Source organism: Geospiza fortis, unplaced genomic scaffold, assembly GCF_000277835.1.
Source record: "Geospiza fortis unplaced genomic scaffold, GeoFor_1.0 scaffold1, whole genome shotgun sequence".
Classification (NCBI taxonomy): Eukaryota; Metazoa; Chordata; class Aves; order Passeriformes; family Thraupidae; genus Geospiza; species Geospiza fortis.
Window position 1 is genome coordinate 3,471,170 of NW_005054320.1, and position 18,814 is coordinate 3,489,983.

Consider the following 18,814-nt stretch of genomic DNA (forward strand, 5'->3'; position numbering starts at 1 on the left):
GACTTAGATTTATAGGTTTTCTTCTTATGATCCAGCTTTTAGCTCTTTGGTGTTGGTATTATGCTTAGATAGGCTCCCTTAGATGCCAACCTACTCAACAGGACAAAATCCAAAAGTGATGGGGGGAATTTATACATTACATGTGGATGAGGAAGTGAGACTTGTTCTAGTCGTGGTTGCATTGGCTTAAATCCAGAGCGTCTCCGTGAAGGTTACTGGAAAGAGTCTGGTAGTGCAGCTGTGAAATGAGATCAGCATCCAGCACAGCAGACTATGGAAGAAGAGGAGCTATGATGTCCTCCCGGGGAGGAGAGGAGGTGGATGTCACACAGTGTTAGATTCCATTTGTACTTTTCACAAGTTTTCAAGTCTCACCTCCAAATTGGGTTGGCTCTCACATCAAAGCACTCTCAGATTGTCAGGTAAGAATACAAAGCCCAGAAATGTGAAAGAGTAAATTGTGCCTAAGGAAACAAACGGATCTTCTTTTGTTGGGAAATGAAGAATGGTTTTCCTGCTTCATGAAATAGCTTTACAATGGAGCAGCTTCACAGCTGAAATGAAAAATCAGCCAGGTGACAAGCGCTTTGCATGTAAGCGGGCTTGCAGCTCCCCCAGGGCCCTGCATCCTGCAAGCAAGGAGCACTGGGAGGCACCATCTTCCCTTCACTTCCTCAGAGGGAGCAAGTCCCTGTGGATCCTTTTTCATGGTTCACAGTTGAATCAGTTCTTTGTTTTCAGTTCAATCCCCATATTGATGGAAGGACAATACTTGCTGCACTTTGGGAGTGCTGGCTGTATAAAGATTTGGAAAGGGAGTCTGTCTCTTGTCTTGTAGCAGCCAGAACGTGCAATCTGCACTATGCGAGAGGATTGCAGTTGTGTGGCTTGGAATCTCAGCCTTGGCTCATGAGTAGCTGGCATGAGGCAGGACAACCTCACAGCCGTTCCTGTGCAAGGCAGCTTATCTCTGCTGCTACACCTGGTAGCCAAGGAAAGCAATGCAAATACAATAGTCTTCCCATGACTGCCCCAGAGGGAACAACTCTAAGCAACGACGGCAGCATTTTTTTGTGTGTGTAGTGCTATTCCAGCAACAAAGTAAAGACTATATAAATGCAGTTTAGGTTGCCTGACACACGCTGAAGTATGAAGTCTGTGTCTAGTTCCTAGTTCCTCTGAAATTTTATTCTTTGCATTGTGTCTATATGGGTATAAACATCACCTCTTTCATAGCTGGGTTTGCATTGGTGCAAACATCCATGTGAGGGCCAGGTTGGATGTCACAATTTTCTTACACACAACCTGACACAGGTGCAGAATTTCCTCCTCTATTGCAGTGCAATACTGTCTCTTGTCCCATGTATGCCTCAGGTCTGCTATTCCTAATGAGGGGCAGTTTGCCCTGTAGAGGTGGGAACTGTACTAGTGGGCCAATGGTAAAGCAGTACTTGATCTTTTTTAATGAAATCATAGGTGACATTAAGCATATTTACTGATGAAAAGGTGTAAGCCAAGTCTGGAAAAGGCCCCTTGAGGAGAGCAGGGTTACCACTCATCCATACCTAAGAGGTATCAGTTTTTCTGGAACCTCGGTAAGGACTGCATGGACACTCAGGGCTGGTTACTGGAGTCACTGCTCATTTTGTGAAGGCTGCAAATTACAGGAAAGGTGACAGCAATCTTTTACCCCTTCTGGTTGGCAGCTACAGCTGTTGCTCTTCCAAACCACACGTACAGGTGACATTGTTTAGGGCAGTGCCTGCCAGTGTCACAGTGTGTGCCATGTTGTACAGTAGTCACTCATGCTAACACATGGCTTTCTACAGCCAAGAGCAGTGGTCAAACTCCACCTAGATTTTGGTCTAAATCACTCTCGGTATGATGTTTTCCACAGTGGCTCACTGCATCTGCATTCAGATCACCTTCAGAAAATGCTCCGTGGGAAGAAGGCTTTCTGTCATAAATTATAAACAGAATTTCTGCTGAGAAGGGCTCAAATAGCAGACCTGTGGACAGTCTGGACAGAGAGACAATGAAATTTAAGTGATGGCTGTTAGGTGTAGATGCCAGAAGTGCTCTGCACTGCTGCCAGTGTCATCTCTTTACACTAGGATCAAGTAGGCTGGATTTTTCAGACACATATGAGCTTGCAGAATATCAGCTGGGATTTACAGCTCCAGGGAGCTGAAACTCAAAAGTAGAAATACTGACTCTGTGGTACAGATGACTGCCACATTCAGAGGAAAAGGATTTGTAAAGTTCACCAGGTCAGCACAGTCAGATTAGTTAGACATTCCTCAAGAGCTATTTAATAGGTGCATTAATACTGGATTATCAATGTCAGTGCAGTGATCACTTCCAATCTCTGTGGAAATTTCATGGACTCTGGCAAGGTGAAGTTGCACTTACAAGGATCCATGCAAATAACTGGTAGAGGAACACAGAAATTGCCAGTCTAGGTCAGAGCTAACATCCATTTCTTGTACTGCCCTCTGTGGCTAGCACAAAGCACTGCTATGGGCAGATCCAAGGTAAACTGCTTCTCTGCTGTTGGGACTCATCCCTGTCTTCTACTGTCTAAGACCTAGTTTAACAGGTAAAGCATGATGTATTCTCTCTTTTGATACTAATAAAACTGTGATGTTGTATGGCATATATGTGTGTGTGTATGCACACAAAATATCTGATTAAGTATCAACAGCTTTCCCAACTCCAACCAACTGTACAATGGCCATAAAATTCAGTGAAATTGGCCACCATTGCCTTAAATATCTTTCTGCACTCGTGCTATGTCACAGAAACAGCAAAATCTTGTGATACTTACTTCATGCTTTTGATTATGGTATACAGCATCATACAGTATGCATTTATGCACAGAGGGCATAGTCTCATAGCCCTTGCTGTTCATCTCCTTCCTGAAGAAAACACAAGCAGTCGTTTCAACTGCTTTTTATATTACATTATTCCCATGCTTTTTAGGAGCTCTGTTGCTTTTCTCTGCACTCCCTTCAAATCTGCAAATCTATTTTATGAGATGGAATGACAGATAGTCTTCACATTAGTCCAAAAAAAGCTGTAACTTTTTACACATTTCCAAAGGGCATTATTTCTTCCGTTTTGTTCCTTATCCCAGTCCTTGCATACACCAGTCTCTTTCCTTTTTGCAGACAGCTACTGTATGAGCATAGATGACTGCAATGACTCTTTTTGTAAAGACACTACTAAAATATTTTATTTAGCCATATGATGTTCTGTGAGACTGGGCAGTGGCCAAGAGAACCAAGGAAAATGTAAGCAGTGACAGAAGGCTTACAAGTCGAGCCACTGGCATCAGCTCTGTGGGATAGTTTCTACCTCCAGTTCTGGACCTCCAATAGACCTGTGAAAGACCATATTACACAGGCTCAATTTGAACAGGTTTCTAGACACAGTATTTCTCAAGACTACATTCATGCTGCAAGCTTGATTTAAAGAAGGGCTTCCTCATTTCCTAGCTTTCCTCTCTGGATGTCTTTCAGGCAGAAAATAGACGAGATATTAAAAAATAATGTATGTGGGAAATCCAAATGCTGGAGAGTACTGCTATTGTGTGCTTTGCTGTTCTTTGAAGAAGAGTCCAGTCTGGTTTTGCAGGTTACTAGAGCTGTGACTTCTTTCCTACTTCTGTGTTCCCTGCCAAAGGCTCCCTTTACAGATCCTTTAGCTCTAATGGCCTGTACCATTTAAGAGCCTTGGTTATGTAATCACCAAATGTGAATTGGTGAAATGTTTCTTTTTTCTTGCTATGTCCTTAACTATATCAGTGTCAGCATGGGACATTGGAACAGAGTGGAAAATCTCAGCTGAAGTCCTGGCAGTCAGGAATCCACCTTGGACACCTGCCCTTCGCCAGGCTGCAGTGTAGTCAGGAAAAGAGCTGTGGAAAGCTGGACAGGGTCCAGGGATGTAAAGGAAAACGCTGTTCCCCTAATGACCAGAAAAGTGAGACTCAGTGCTTCATGCAAATAAGTCTTAGATAAAGGTCATAAGGTCCCAATTAGCCGGTGTTCAAAGAATGACAGACTTCCCAGCTGTACCCTGAGGCAATAGCAAATGAGTCCTCCTTTCATTGTGAAAGAAAGCAGAAGGTGGAAGACAGTATTCAGCCTCTCCATCTTCCTTCAGCAAAACACAGTAATTGGTAATGCTAACTAATGATAACTGGACATTACCTGTAACCTCCAGGGCTTAATGAAGAAGAAAATCTCTCTGACATTTGGAAGAGCATCCAAATCCCAACGCTGAAGTGGGTGCAGTGGTACAGAACCATATCTGATAATGCATTGCAGTACAGGGAAGAGCATAGGAGAGCAGGAACAAGAGCTGTGACCATTACGCAGGAGCATTCCTTGCTACTGACTTTGACAGAACTGTCTTTGCAGCTGTGAAAAATGTTTCAAAGACTTTGCTTGATAACCACTTGAAGAGATGGAAGATAGAATACAGTAAAAGTAAAAGTAATTTAAAGTTGGGGTGGTAGCAAGTACTTGTAAAAACCTCTTTGATGTTCTTAAAAGCTTGAGGCACACATTGATTTGTAAATGACACAAGTCTCTAAGAGGGAGGTGTAAATGCAAGCTTGTGTGGACCAAGTCCATAATGGTCTAGTTTTCAAATTAATATGGGACTCCATTCCCTCACTGGGTGTGGGTTTAGGAAAAAAAAAAGAGTAGTTTAGACATCCTGTGTTACCTATTCTGCTTATGCAAGGCTAGGATTTCACCCATTACTTCAGCCTCAGTGTCACAGGCAGTTCAGAATAACCTGTGGTCATTGGTGCTGAAGCAAGGAGTATGTCACAGGAGACCAAACCCTCAGATTGGGTTTGCCCCATTCAGAAATATTTGTGAGTTGAAGGAATCTGTCTTAATCTTAGATCTGCTCACAAATGGTCTCTATGTTTGTCCTCCTGGAAGGCACTCAGTGCAATCTTGCAACATTGGTCCTCTGGTGTCCCTTCCTGTCAGAAGGGACGGAAATCCCCCGCATTCATGGGATCTGATCAGAGGGCTGCTGTGAGTTTATCTTCGGAAGGGCGCTACAGTTCATAGGAGCAGCAATTCTGTCTGGCCCTTTGTCTGCATTCACAGTCCATTACTCAGCAGGTACACAGGGATCCAGGTGGTGAAAGGGCGTGACTTCTTTATTGCCAAACAGTGAGGAGGCATGAGTGTCACCTTGATCTTGCAACTCTGTTCAAACACTGCAAACAGGTTTGGCACTTGCCTTTAAGCCTGTCTTTGGGGTTGCAGATGTGTTTCCACAAAGGCATCCCAGCACTGTTGCCAAGCCTTTGTTGGGAGACGTAGCAGTGTGGCCAAGCATGGTGCCTGTTTGGACTAAGCTTGACCTCTTGTCCATGAGACATCCCCTCCCAAACACAGCTGAGGCCCACCAGGAAGGCACAGGGAGGAAATGCACAGCACTGCTGCTGAGCAGCAGACTTTGGTCTCCAGAGACACCAACCCAGCACTGTTCACTGCACTCAATAAAGAGACAGAAATTGAGAAAGAAAATGGTTTTTTGTGCCTCAAGATAGAAACCTTTTACATTGCTGAAGCCAAATGACTATGAGAAAGATGGATGGAGTCACTGATTTTTACATCAGGGAAGAAGAAGAAAATTTCAGATGCTTCTAACTGATGTAACATGCAACTACTTCTTGGCCTCATTTCTAGCAAAACACACTGACATGGTTCTGCCAAACAGAAGAGATAAGCCTGATCACAGTTCAAACCACAACTGTGAAGAGCTTCTGAGTCCTGATATAGATTGGCATTTTTCTGTGATAATCTTTTTTTTCATTAAAGTACCCTTTAATTATTCGAACCCAAACATATTATATACCTTACCAGGAATTATGGGATTTTTAGAATGAAGTAGTAAGAAAATCTTTGCCTGCTCTTAGAGTAGCTAGCGTAGGAGGGTCAAGTCCTCCCTGAATGGGACAGAAGCCTTATGCTAGGAAGCTGAAATCCACTGAGCTTTGCAAGAGAGCCATTGGGCTGCTGGACACATTTTCCCCTGCTCCCTCCTGCTGGAGCTTCTCCACTTTGTATAAATTATTTATTGTTTGCTGGAGCCAGGATGTGGCATTTGGTCTCCCCTATTCCAGATGAGTGCCCTCACCACTGGTCTACAGAGTCAATGTTTTCCTCTGGCCCAATAAATATTTAATGGTTTATGGAAGTGGAACAGCTCCAGCAGGAGAGGAAGAGTAAGAGAGACGTGTTCATTCACATGGATACCTCACAACATTGCTCTGTGACCAGCAGGCAAGACCCGAGCCAAGGACTTTTACAGCAAATAAAATCAGCAGGAGGAGACAATAAGAGCACAAAATGGTGGGGGGCCACTTCCTGTGCCTCAGTGCAATTTCAGAGCAATGTCAGAGCAGCTCAGGCCTGATGAGTTCATGCCTCATATCAGGCCCTCTCCTTGTGACCACTGTTGTCAAAATTACGGTCCTCAAGCCAAAATTATGGGCTGCTCCACCCTGGCCAAAAACGTGCAAACTCTGCACGTGGAAGCTGTGGTAACTAGCAGCTTCCATGGATCTGTGCAGATCCAGGCTTCATGGCAGACTTTAGCTGCACACGAGATGGTGGAGGAGCAGCTAGTGCTTGGTCCCACAGCTGAGTCAGGGCCAAGGAAACTCTCCTTTGATGAGGAAAAGAAGCCTTGTTACTGCAGACTAGCTCAGCAAAGGGATGTCTTAGCTCCCTGTTTTTTTCCACCATAGTGGACAGTACTGAGGAGCTGTTGACAACCCAGACATTCCTGCTGCTCCAGAGAGGTGGCGCATCTTGGCTATGGCACAGCTGGCTGTGCACAGGGCATGGGGCTGCCTGGCTGTGCCCCTAGGTGGTCTCCCCAGCATTTGCAGCTGTCCCACCGAGCGGCCTCATGTCATGGCCGAATTCATTATCTGCCTGATGGAATTGTTATTGTGAAAAGCCAATTAAACCGAGATGGCTACTGTGGGACAGCTGCATCGGTTCGCTTGGCTCAGCACTCAGAGAGTTCAGAGACTCAATAGTCCCTCTCCAACTGGGAGAAACAGCTCTCAAAACTGGTCAAAAAATAAAATAAAACAAAATGGAGCTTGCCAAATTTGAATTAAAATCAGAGTTACTGATGCAAACTGCTGCCACCTTCACAGAGAAGACTGGTGCTGGCAATAGGAGCACTCATGAGCTCCTTCCTTCCTTCCTGCTATACAGCTTGGCTCTTTGAAAATGGCCAGTGCCAGGCTCAGGGCTGCCCTACACTTCCTTTTCTGTGGAGCTGACCACTTACTGGGGCAAGCATCACACACCTGTGGTCACAGATTTCTTGGGGCAGAAGCGATGACTACACAGCCCAACCCCTCACCTTAGGTCAAACCAGGAGGATCTGCCCTTTATATAATCTGGGGAAAGTGCCAGCTGCCTACCCAGTTTTGCAGGACAGGCACTGAGAATTCTGATCTTTCCATCCTCAGGAAAGCAGCTGTTAAGCAGTCCCAGACAAGGGATTTCAAGAAGAGGGGAGAATTGCTCTACACCACAAATGCCACTGTAATGTCTCAAAATGGGGTTTTTCCCACAAGTGTTTGCAGTTCAAAATGCCTCTTCCTATGTCTGGGCTCCCAAGCCTCCTCCTGATGAAATGAAAAGCAAAGGCTCCCAGGAGTTTCCCTGGGTAGAGCATGAAGCCTAAACTGCCTTCTGGAGAGCAGTGCCTGTGTATTATCCTGCACAAAACACATTGGGATTCTATGGGTGTGCACCAGCCATGCGTTTGAGAAATACTAGTAATTTCTTTGATGCAAAGAGCTGGTGGTGTTGATGTTGCAGCTGCTGGGGACAGTTATCAAGAAGATGGCTGTGGAAAGCCTGACAACAGGCATTTAATAATTTTAGCATCCAATTTGCAGAGCCTTGGTGTATGATGATGGACGGAAACAAACTAATGATCTCTAAATGAAATTTCTCCTTCATTTAAACTCGAAATGGGAGGATGGCAAAGGGAAGAAAAAGAGACATTTTATATCCTCCCCTTGATTGTAATTCCCTGCCTTCAGCTAGATCAATATCATTTCTGCTGGAGATGGAGGCTGCCTCTGGTTTCCATGGCAATGTGGTTGTTGGAGGCTTGCAGGCCCCATGAATCCCCAATTTATCAGTCTTCTAGGCTTTAATAATGGAGACCAGCAGTCAGGCAGCTTATGAATGGCACATGTCTTTTGGGCTGGGGGAAGGGAGGCAGGAGCATGGTTTGTAGTAAGGGCTGCAGCAATTTGTTTTCCTGCCACCGACAGCTGAAGGGGGAGGAGTATGAGGGGAGGAGCGGCACATTAATTCTGGATGCACTGAAGGAATTTCTAGACCATTTTGCTGCAATTACAGAAGATTTCCTCCTTTAGTTTCTTTTCCCTAGCCAGTTTTGCTGGGGAAGGGGAGGAGAAGAGCTTCACAGTCAGTCCTGTGTGAGGAGGTGGGAGCTGTAGATGGAGAGCCCAAAGGCTCTAACACTCTGCACGTTTCTTTCCTCTTCTTAACCCTCTTTATTTCAGGATCAGCAGTGCATGAATGCCAGCAGTCTGCCACAGTTTCAGGTTCATTTTTATCCCCTCACTGATCCTACCACCATTGCCAGGCTTCTCAGCAGAGCTGTGAGATGGGCAGACCTCTGAGGACCTGATCTGTCTGTCAAACTTCTGTCACTTGCTGTGCATCTGCTTGGCCTCTCCAAATTCAAACCTCCATCCCCAAGGGCTGTGAGCTTCATTCCCTGAATTAATTACTTTGCTAGGAATGTCCTGGCTGTAGAAAAATCTATCTGTCACTTCAATAAAGTTCAATTGGCCTATATCTATTCAGGATATTTCCATTTCTTCTTATTTCTTCTGATTTCGCCCCTATAATCTCATAGGGCACTTGTTCTAAAGAAGCTAAAGAGTAAATGGATGTGTCTTAGAAAGATCTTGTTCCTCTGTCCCCTCACATGCCCTCTCTTTCTAAACCATCCTCCAGAACCTAAACCAGCAAGGGAGAAAAGATGGGTGACCCAAAAGAATGCTGTTGCATGAGACAGGGACATCCTGTTTTCCAATACATGTGCCAAGAGCAGCTGTCAACTGTTACATTCCACAGCTGGAAGAAAGTTAAAACCTCTATATTCAAGCTCTTTGAATCATAAGGTATTTAAAGATTTAAAGAGTACCCTTTCTGGTCTGCAGGATCTATGGGAGATCAACAGGGGCAGGGGAGAAGAGGAGTAAAGAGCAACTTATGGGTAATTTTTTCTAAGGTTTTCCTCAGGTGAAGTAATGAATGCAGGAGATAGAGGGGATGGTAGCTTGGAAACACTCGTGGAGGGAGCCCTTCTGGTTCATCAGGACAGCTGAGCACCTGATTGTTCATCAGATCAACTCTGATCCCAGCTGATGGCTGGGGACACCCTGCACAAGTCACTTCCCATTTCTCCCCTCAAGCTCCGTGGCTGTGAAGACCATGGAACCTTGGTAGAGATCTGCTGAGGTCACAACACCTCTGAGGTCACAGCACCTTCGATGCTGTTTGGTAGGAGGCCATTCAATGCCAGTATAAAATATCTGCCCTAAGGCATCTCATCCTGAAAGAGCTCTTTTACCTTGCCTTTGGCCACTGTACTACGCAGCCTCCCACCTGCCCACCACTTTCTGGTGCCACAGAGCATCCCCACAGAAGCACTGTGACAGATGACACTGCTGCCAGGTGGGAGCACTCCGTCCTCCCTGCAGCTGCCTTTGCTTGTAGTGTGACAGTGGCCAAGGCACTGGCCTTGCTAAAGGAGATCTTGCTGTCCAAAAACTTAATCACTCTGGTAGGGCTTCTTCCAGTTGTAGCTGGATTGAAATTGCCCAGTTTTGAGTACAGTAGGAAGGGAGTTTGGGACAAAAGTGCTGGTGATAGGCAGCAATAAATGAACAGTCAGCAGTAGGCATGTCGTTTTTCTCAGCTTCCATGTCTGGCTGCATCCATGGATGAGGGAAAGAAACAGCAGTGGAAGAAAGAAAGAGAACTGCTTCTTTCCCGTTCTCCAGGATGGAAGAATATTTGCAAACGTAGCTCTAACAGGGTTAACACCTCACATTCACAAGGAACATCCTCCCTTTTCTCTCCCCACCCTTTTCCTCCATCACTCCCATTTCTCTGGAGACCTCAATGCTCCCTTCCCTCAGCCGAAGTTGGGGAGTTTCCTCGGCAACCCGGCAGCTGGTGTCTAGACACTGTGAAAGATGCTTTGCAATGGAGCTGTGAGCCTGACTCCCCTCCACACCCCCTCCCCACTGCTGCGCACCCTGAGCAGCTCTCCCACCATTCCCTCCCTTTCCCTCTACCGCACACATGGATGCCAGTGCAGGCTTGGATTTCCATGGTGGTGCCAGAGGGAGAAAGGCATGGGGTGGGATGAGAAGGAGTGGAAATCCCTAAGCCACTGGCTCTTCACCCTGACAAAGTGCAAAGGCATCTGGGGTGACAGAACTGTGTCTGGCTGTCCTCTGAGGATTTAGCAGGATCAGAAAAAGAGCCAGATGTCCAAGTTTGGACCAAAGTTACCAGCTATGGGACTTGCAGAAGTTGTAGTTTTTTGGGTTTTTTTCCTCACTGCTAGGGCAACTGAACAATTCTTACATGGTTCTGGAAAAAGATGAGGTGGTGCAGGAATAAGAGGCCCAAGCTACCATGTATTGGGGCCATATTTGCATTTTTGTTTCAGCCTTAACAGGCTGACTTGCTTGCTGCTTTCCAGTAATTATTAGGTGACTTCCCTGGACCTCCTGCCTGCTACTTGCACTGGGGACACTCCTCCCCACCACCTTGTTGCAGGGTGTGCCAAGGGCTTGCAGATCTCCCAGGTGCCATGTGCTCACCAGGACCCCAGGGCTTGCAGGAATCAGTACCATGGGGCTGTCTCTGCTGAGTGAGGGATTCACCAGGGATTTGGGAGAAATCATATGAGTCAGTACCCTGGACCAGACACAGCCACTTCTGTGATATACCCAATTCCTTCCTTTCTTGGTGTTTAGCTGGGGCAGCATAAGTCTACCTGTTTTCAGAGGCAGCAAATCTGGAGGGTGAAGGATTTTACCTCTGCATATGATGCACAATAGGGCTGACTGCAATGGGCTAACATGGATCAGAAAGAGAACTGTGTAAGCAACAGCTCTGAACCTGAAGTGTGTCTTGTTTCAGCAGTCTCAGCCCTACCATCGTCTGCCTGGAATAGACTTCTGGCTGGCTAGAAGGACAGATGGATTGGGACAGATGAATCAAGCTGTGAAGCCTGGATTCAAATCTGGATCCAAATGTCATTAAAACTAGGAGATGCTCAGGGCAGAGATTTTAAATGAGGCTTTCCAGTACTCCTTATCCTCAAAAAAAAAAAAAGAATAAATTAAGTAGAGTCATCTCTGGGTCATGTGAGATCTGCTCGTAACAGGACAGGAAAGCCCAGACTAATATTTGGGAGCAGAGTGATGACCGGATGAGGAACAGGTTTTCAGTTCCATCCCTGCCCAAGCTGTAGCTGGCAAAGGACAGAGAAAGGAGGAAGCCTGACAAATGCTAGGGAGAGCAGCGTCTGAAGAGATTTGGGCAGTTCTTCAGTGTGAATGCACAGGAGAGTTCTAGCTGCACAATCAATATCAGCAATAATTATGCAAACACTGAGAAAGCAGGAAAAGCAAAATCTCTGCATCTGTATTAGAATCCCAGAGTGTTGTGCAATTTCTCGTCTCTTGGCATTGGCTGTGGTAATTTAAAGATCTGCAGTGGAATAGAGACAAAAAGGAAAACAAAACCCAAGCCACCAGTCACAAAAGAAATGATCATCAGAGAGGTTGCTGCTGCTGTGGTCATAAGCTGATGTCTGTTCTGATTTAATTAATCTTGGCAAGTCAGACAGGAGCTGGGCAGGTCCCAAGAGACAGTGTTTTACCCGGAATTCCACTCAACCTAATTTCACTAATGTAGGGCAGTGGAGAGACTTGGAGGGGAGCCTGCATGCTCAGCCATTAGAGCAGAGGCAGCTGGAGGCACCACCATCCGGCAGGACTGCTGCCTGCGTGCCTGCCTCAGCTCCACAGCAACCGGGGCTGCACATGTTCCAGGCGTTTGCTCCCCCAGCAGGGCTCGCAGACACAGCTCTCACCCTTTCCAGGAAATAAGTCGAGTGCTGAGGAGCAGAAGCTCTTTAAGACCCTATTGCAGCGAGGCTTTATATCTCACTTCCATGTTGTTGCTCTTCCATGATGTTTCCCGGCAGGTGCCAGTTGGAGCTGTAGGTATAAAGCCTCTCTTTAACACAGGCCCTTCAGCTGGGAAACACACATCAGCCTCTCCCACCGTGCAGCTCTACCCTTAAACAATTCTGCAGTAATGGCTTAAGGTTTGTCCAGGGCTGCCCAAAAGGTTTCTCAACTTGACTGCACCATCCAGAGAGCTAAATGGAAGTGAGAACAGTGGCAGCTCAGCTTACAGATGCCTATCTCTTTGGCAAAATTATCTTAGGCTATAAGATGATCTGGACTGCAGCAAAGATTGAAATAAAAAGGCAAACTAAAATCTTAGAGCTAGAAGGGTGGGACTGCAGGAGTGGAGTAACCACAAAGAGTGCAAGTGATGACTGGTGTGCATTAAAAGAACTGTAAGGGTGGTCATTGCAAGCACAAACTAGGTTTGTTTTGTTGTTAGTTTGAGGTGATTTTTTTTTTAGCTTTCTGACCTAGCCATTTTTGCTTTTCCCTTCAAGACTGAATTTGGTTTTGCCTCCCCCCCCACCCAAGTTGGGTTTTTTTTTGCTTTATATTAAAGCTCCCTCTCCCCTCCTCATTCACTCTCTCATTTTCTGAGTTTGGATCTTTCTTTTTGCTTTGTAGCTGGAGTGCTCTAGAACAAATGTGAATGTCTCCACCTTGGCTTGCTGCAGGTGTAGATATTCCCAGGCTGCAATTTGTCCTAAAGTAGGCATCCAAATAAGACAGGTTAAGAGAGTCTTAGAAATGTCCTATTTATTTCCACTAATTAGGAAGGAAGGAGGGGATGAGAAGATCAGCTGCAGATATCTCTCTGTAGGTATCTGGAGTCAGGTGAGATGTCCATCCACTCTCACTTCAGCTTTCTCATTTCATGGTGTCACCCCGTGCACATTGATGCTGCCCCAGTCCAGGCCCACCTGAAGAAAGAGCTCATTGCTTCCTTCCCTTGCAAGTGGACACAGAGGGCTCTGTGCAGGCAGGAGGAGATCTCACAGTGCTGGCATGTTCAGAAGGGAGGCAGCTTTAGACAGGCGGAAGTTTGGCTACCCAGGATGAAATGCTATTGTTCCTCAAGCAGGGGATGGCCTGAATTGTCAACCACTTTTTTGTCACCTTTGCAACAAAGTACAAAGTGAATGAAAAATGTCCAAACTGTGCAGTTCTGGCTGTATAATGGTATTTGTCCTCTGCAAACCCACAGGTATGATATCCCAGAGTTCAAAAAAATGGAAAATCAGGACTAGTATTAGGTAAAAAGCAGTGTAAGAGATAGCCTCTCTGATGTATGGAATCCCCAGGACAGTTATCTGCTAATGTCCCTGGGGATACCCTGCCCTCCTCTGCTGGGACACTGAAAGCAAGGCTGGAGAAAGCCCAGAAAACAGACTGCAGAAATAGCCTGCATCAAGCAAACTGGTGAGTCAGATAAAATGCCTCACCTTTTCTCATGAATCAGAAGCTGCTGTTAACTGGCCCTGATGTCACTGGGGTTGTGGTGCATTATTGCCCCCATTGCGCAGAGCAAATCTTCTTCTTTTTACTGCTGTGGTTTAGCAGCGCTGCTGCTTGACTTTTTTTTTTTTTTTTTTTTTCTTGGGGCCCTGCTGGTTTTTTTTTTTTTTTTTTTTTTTTTTTTTTTGGTGCTAAATTCTTTTTTCTTTCATGGTATTGCCTCTTGCTAGAGTTCATTACTACATAATAACACCGGGTTGCTTCCTTTCCCTCATCCCAAAGATCGATGAAGCGCTGGTAAAGCTGCCAGGAAATAAGACATGGCTTAGCAGGGTGTAGCAGTACACAGAGTCTTTCCCCTTAAAGCTTCAATATCATGCAAGAGAAAAAAGGGAGAGTGATTAATTAATTCTTATTAAGTGATTCAGATAATTCTTATTCAAAATTCTTATTCAAAAAGCTAGAGATTTTGTTTATACTTGGAATATGCAAAGTCCAGCATTTTAGTTGTATGATCCCTCTCTGTTGACTTTTATACATGATGAAGTGACCTTAAATTGTTCCTGCTGCTCCATGATCCTTGTTAGTCCAGTCTATTTCATCCATGGCAGAAATCAGTGCAGTCTCTGGCCTTCTTCAGCAGAGAGTCATCAGCCTGCCACTATCTGCTCCCCAGAGAACATTAATGGGGACAGTGAGGCACCTCTGTGCAGTTCCTCTGCCAGCCAGGGATCTCCAGGCGCCATGGGTACTCCCTGGAAATTAGATTTGCCACTGTGGTGAGTTAACAGGGAATAGAACATGGCAGAAAATTGTGTTTCAACTTGCCTGCTTATCCTAAGAGCAAGGACAGCATGGGAACACTGGGAGCTAACCAACATCACTGCCAGCTCCTCCACCTTGAGTGTGAGCAGATTTCCTGTCCATCCTTCCTGGAGTGCTGTCAAGAGTCCACCACTGTTGGAGCTGGACCCCATTTTCAGCTGCTGATTAACCAGAGCATCTGTATTACTTGGTAGCACAGCAGATGAGCAGGACTCCCAGTGTCTGTCTGTCCATCCCTGTGCTTGCTGTGTAATGTGCCTGTCTGTTGTGCTGTCCTGAGCGAGCTGTGAGACTGCTGGCTAAAACCTGTGCATATTTTTTGGTAGGAAGACACAAAAATTTTTAAACACAATGAAAAGCAGTGTCAGACTTGGGCTCCTGAAGCCACGTTCTGTCTCTTTGTTGCTCTTTCACTTATCTTCCATTTATGTAAGAAAACCCCAGAAATTCTGCCTTACTAGAATCTGTAAGAGCCATGTAAGAAATCAGACTTTGCTGCTGGCTAACAATAATCTTTTCACTCAAAGTTAGGAGTAGATGGTTGCACACTGGGATTCTACTCTCGGCTTCGTAATTCAATGTGTCTCCTGCTATGAATGCCTTGAAGAGCAGCATTAAAGGGACTCTCCTCCCTCCCAGTGATCAAGTCATTCAAGAAAATTAAAAAAGTAGGCCAAGCTTTGCCTCCCAATGATACTTGTTATGATTCTATTTTAATCAGTAGCCTATTTTGTCTCTGGTCTGTGGTGGTAGCTGTACCAGATATAGATGGAGTCCTTGAATAGCATCGTGCTTAGCTGTTCTGTATCAAGGGAAAGAAAGTCCACAGATGTTTTTGCAGACAGGGGGTTTGCAGATGCAGAGGCTGAGGCCATGGGGATGTTCCCACAGAAATTTTTCCTTCTGGAAAATCAGCAGTCAGAATTTACTAAGATTAAAAGTATTTGAAGGTCCAGAAGCAGAGCCTTTAATGAAGATGATTCAGAATGGAAAGTTGCACACAACTTAAAGGTGATTCATAAGGAAGTGGTGCTTAGGAACATGTTTAAAACCTAGGCTAAAAGAGCTGAGGGGAGGAGGGAAGTAGGAATGTAGCACCTACTGCCAGTATTGGAAGCAAATACAAGTCTGCCATCTGATGGCATCAAATGAACCAGGCCAAAATCATGAATGGTGTCAGTAAGGAAAGTTTCACGTCCCAATTAGCATTCTCCTGAAACATGGGTATGAGGATGCTACTCCTCATAAACTAAACACTGGCAACTGAACATCCTCATTGTTAGGCTGACAGCACCTAACAATGAGGATGTTCAGTTGTGAATTTTTGTGTGGTATGATTTTTGTGTACACCAAGCAGCTTTGCATCAGACAGGTCCCAGACACAGCTACCCTGTTCTGGAGAAGAAGAGAGTTTAGCCATATGGACATAAGCTGGTGGTGCCAGTCGGCCTCAGGGCCAGGGAGCAGCCCCTGGCTCATTTTATTTATGGGTACAATGTAGTTTCATAGCCCATCAGAGATGCCAGGAACTGTGCAGGGAACCTACAGTGCTCTCTGAATGAGATGGGTACAATATGTCATACCAACGGCATGTGGTCAGTCCCACATCACTCCCTCCTCCTTCAGTGCTTGTTTCTTTTCCCTGTTCTTTGTATCCCAAGTGTTTCTTTCCCCTGTTCTTTATCCCAAGTCTGGATTGCTGCTTGCTTGATCTCTCCATGGGCTCTGTATGTGTGGGACTGGGAGCCAGTGAGGAAAAGGGAGAGATGGCAATGGAGCAGACCAGTCACTACAGTGCACTAAGACCCTTGTGCATTATTCTATCATACATCTCTGGATCCACCACCACCTTGTCCTGTAAAAAGCATCCACACAGTACATGCACTGTTTCTGAAAGAGGCTGGGGACATGTTAGTGTACCCTGGTGAGAGCTAGGCATAGAAACTCCAAGACAATTAAATCTGTCCTGCTGCAATGAAGGAGGCATGGGCTAGATGAACCCAGGAGTGAGATCACTCCAGCTTGAGGGACATTCCGTTCATTTGCCTTGTTCCTATTGGCTGCCTCTGCCTTCTCCTGGGTTCTGATCCTCTGTCTAGTTCATTGGGGGACAGCTCCTAGCAGTAGTTTTAACTTCTCATGTGAATGGTGTGCCAGAACAAGGTGTCTGACTGACAGGCAGAGCAAACTCCCAGTTATACTCAGTGCTTCCCCCCAGGGCAGCTTTGCTTTTGAAAGGAGAGACTAGAAAACTGGAGAGATGTGACAACCTCTGGATAAAGGCTCCCATTCTTGGAGGCTATAGACATTTCTCTAGATCTCTGTTCAGTGTGAGAGAAATCTGAGTTACAGGGTATAAATTTTTTCCCTCTTGGTCTTGCAGGCTTCAGGTGTGTATAGAGTTTGCTCTTTGTGACTCTCTTTAAGTCTCATCTGGGAGTATCCATATTGTAATTGCGGGACAGTGACTGGTACAGTCAGTGGGTTCTGTAAAAGGGTGTGTGATCTAGCTGATAAGCCAGGAGTCCAATCAGTGCCCCTAATGAAATGAACAGTAGTTGTCTGGGGCATCAGCAGTGAGCAAGGCAGCTCCTTCCAGTGGCACATGCTTTCTGGCTGAAGGTGTTTTGTGAGAGCTACATATTTGCCTGCTGGGCTGAACCTTGGCATGTTCTTTTCATGCTGCAGAAATTCCAGGGACTTTGAGACCTGGGTGACTTTGGAGAGAGGGAAGCCTGAAGCCATGCAGTCCATCAGGCTGCGTGCACATGCAGGATGCTCTAGATCATGGCTGACTAACGCTGGACCATCTCTTTCCCCACTAGATGCTGTAGAAGAAACCAAACCTACTGAAAGTGCCCAGCAGGAAGAGGTGAAAGAAGAAGAGAGCAAGGCGGACCAAGAAAATGCCTGAACATTAAGAAATGACTCCCCATTGCCCCTCCCTCCCTCCCCCTATCCTCTATCCTTCCTTCCCACCCCAATCTCAATTTTCCCCCTTCCTGCTCACATCTGTGAGCCTGTGTCTGTCCCTCTCCCATTACCACTTAAACCCTTTTTCTCTCTGTGTGGCAAACATTTAAAGAAAAAAAAAAAGCAGGAAAAATCCCAGTCAAACAGTGTGGCTTAAACATTTCTTTGTTTCTTGGTGTTGTTATGGCAAGTTTTTGGTAATGATGATCCAATCATTTTGGGAAAATTCTTGCACTGTATCAGAGTTCTTTGACCTGGCGCGTGCGTGTGTCTGTCTGCCCACTGCGAGCGCTCGCTCTCTCTCTCTCTCTCTCCTCTCTCTCTTCTCCAAGTGTGTGTGTGTGCAATGTTACGTTCATCTGAGGAGTCCAGACTTACCGAGTGAGTTAAAACAAAAGAGGGGGGAAAAAAAGGTTTTTTTCTTCCTTTTTCAATGTGATGGAATGAACGAAAGAAAAAACAAACAAAAGACCAAACACAACAAACAAATGAACAAAAAAGAATACTAAACCCCAGTTTGTTTTCAGAACTAAAATAACAACTAGAAAATGTGCCAATTAGCGTAATGCTTGGCTCCAGGCTCCTTTTTCAAACTGAACAATAATTATAATAAATGAGAATAATTATCATTAATACCACCGTGTCGCATTTCTATGCTGCCGTACATGCTGCTGAACTGTGGTCTTTGGTGGGCCACTTCTTGCGTGGCCCAGCTGTGCTCCTTGGCCACAAGTCAGCGACTGACTGCTCTGCTTGGCACTACTGAGGGGATTCTAAGGGGAGCAGGCTTGGATTTTGAACGAGATGTTTGCACTGACTAACATAAATAATGAAAGTAGCAAGATCAGTTTTAGGAAAGGTCATTGAAAGCATCCCTCTAGGAGACCTCTAGGCCCTGATTTGGGGAACTATGGTGACCTTGGAGGTATGAGCCTGTAGAGGGACCAGCTTTGATTTATGTCCAAGGTCTAACCCCTGCCAAGGGGTGTGCCAAGGGCTGTGAGGGGACAGGGCCCTAGGACCTGAGCTTCTCGCCACAGTAGGATGACGCTCATCCCATTGGGCTGAAGTTGAAGTCCTTGAGTAGCATAGTGTGACCCCCCAAAAGTGTTCTGTTTGGCAAAATGAATTGGGCCAATTATTATTCAATATTTACTGAATAAATAGGCACACAGGCAGGACAAGGCCTGGTGGCCTAGGAGCCAGTTGGTGGCACTTTGAAAAAAACCTCATTCC

The 18,814-nt window shown here is 45.7% G+C and overlaps 1 protein-coding gene across 1 annotated transcript in view; it reads left to right on the forward strand.

The window, feature by feature from the left end:
• The window catches only part of GAP43 (growth associated protein 43), a 52,974-nt gene extending 34,761 nt beyond the window's left edge, over positions 1–18,213 (forward strand). The window contains exon 3 of the mRNA XM_005420549.2: positions 17,431–18,213. Coding sequence (XP_005420606.1) covers positions 17,431–17,519 — 89 coding nt within the window. The 3' untranslated portion in view covers positions 17,520–18,213. The remainder of the gene's footprint in view (positions 1–17,430) is intronic.
• Positions 18,214–18,814: the final 601 nt, after the last annotated feature.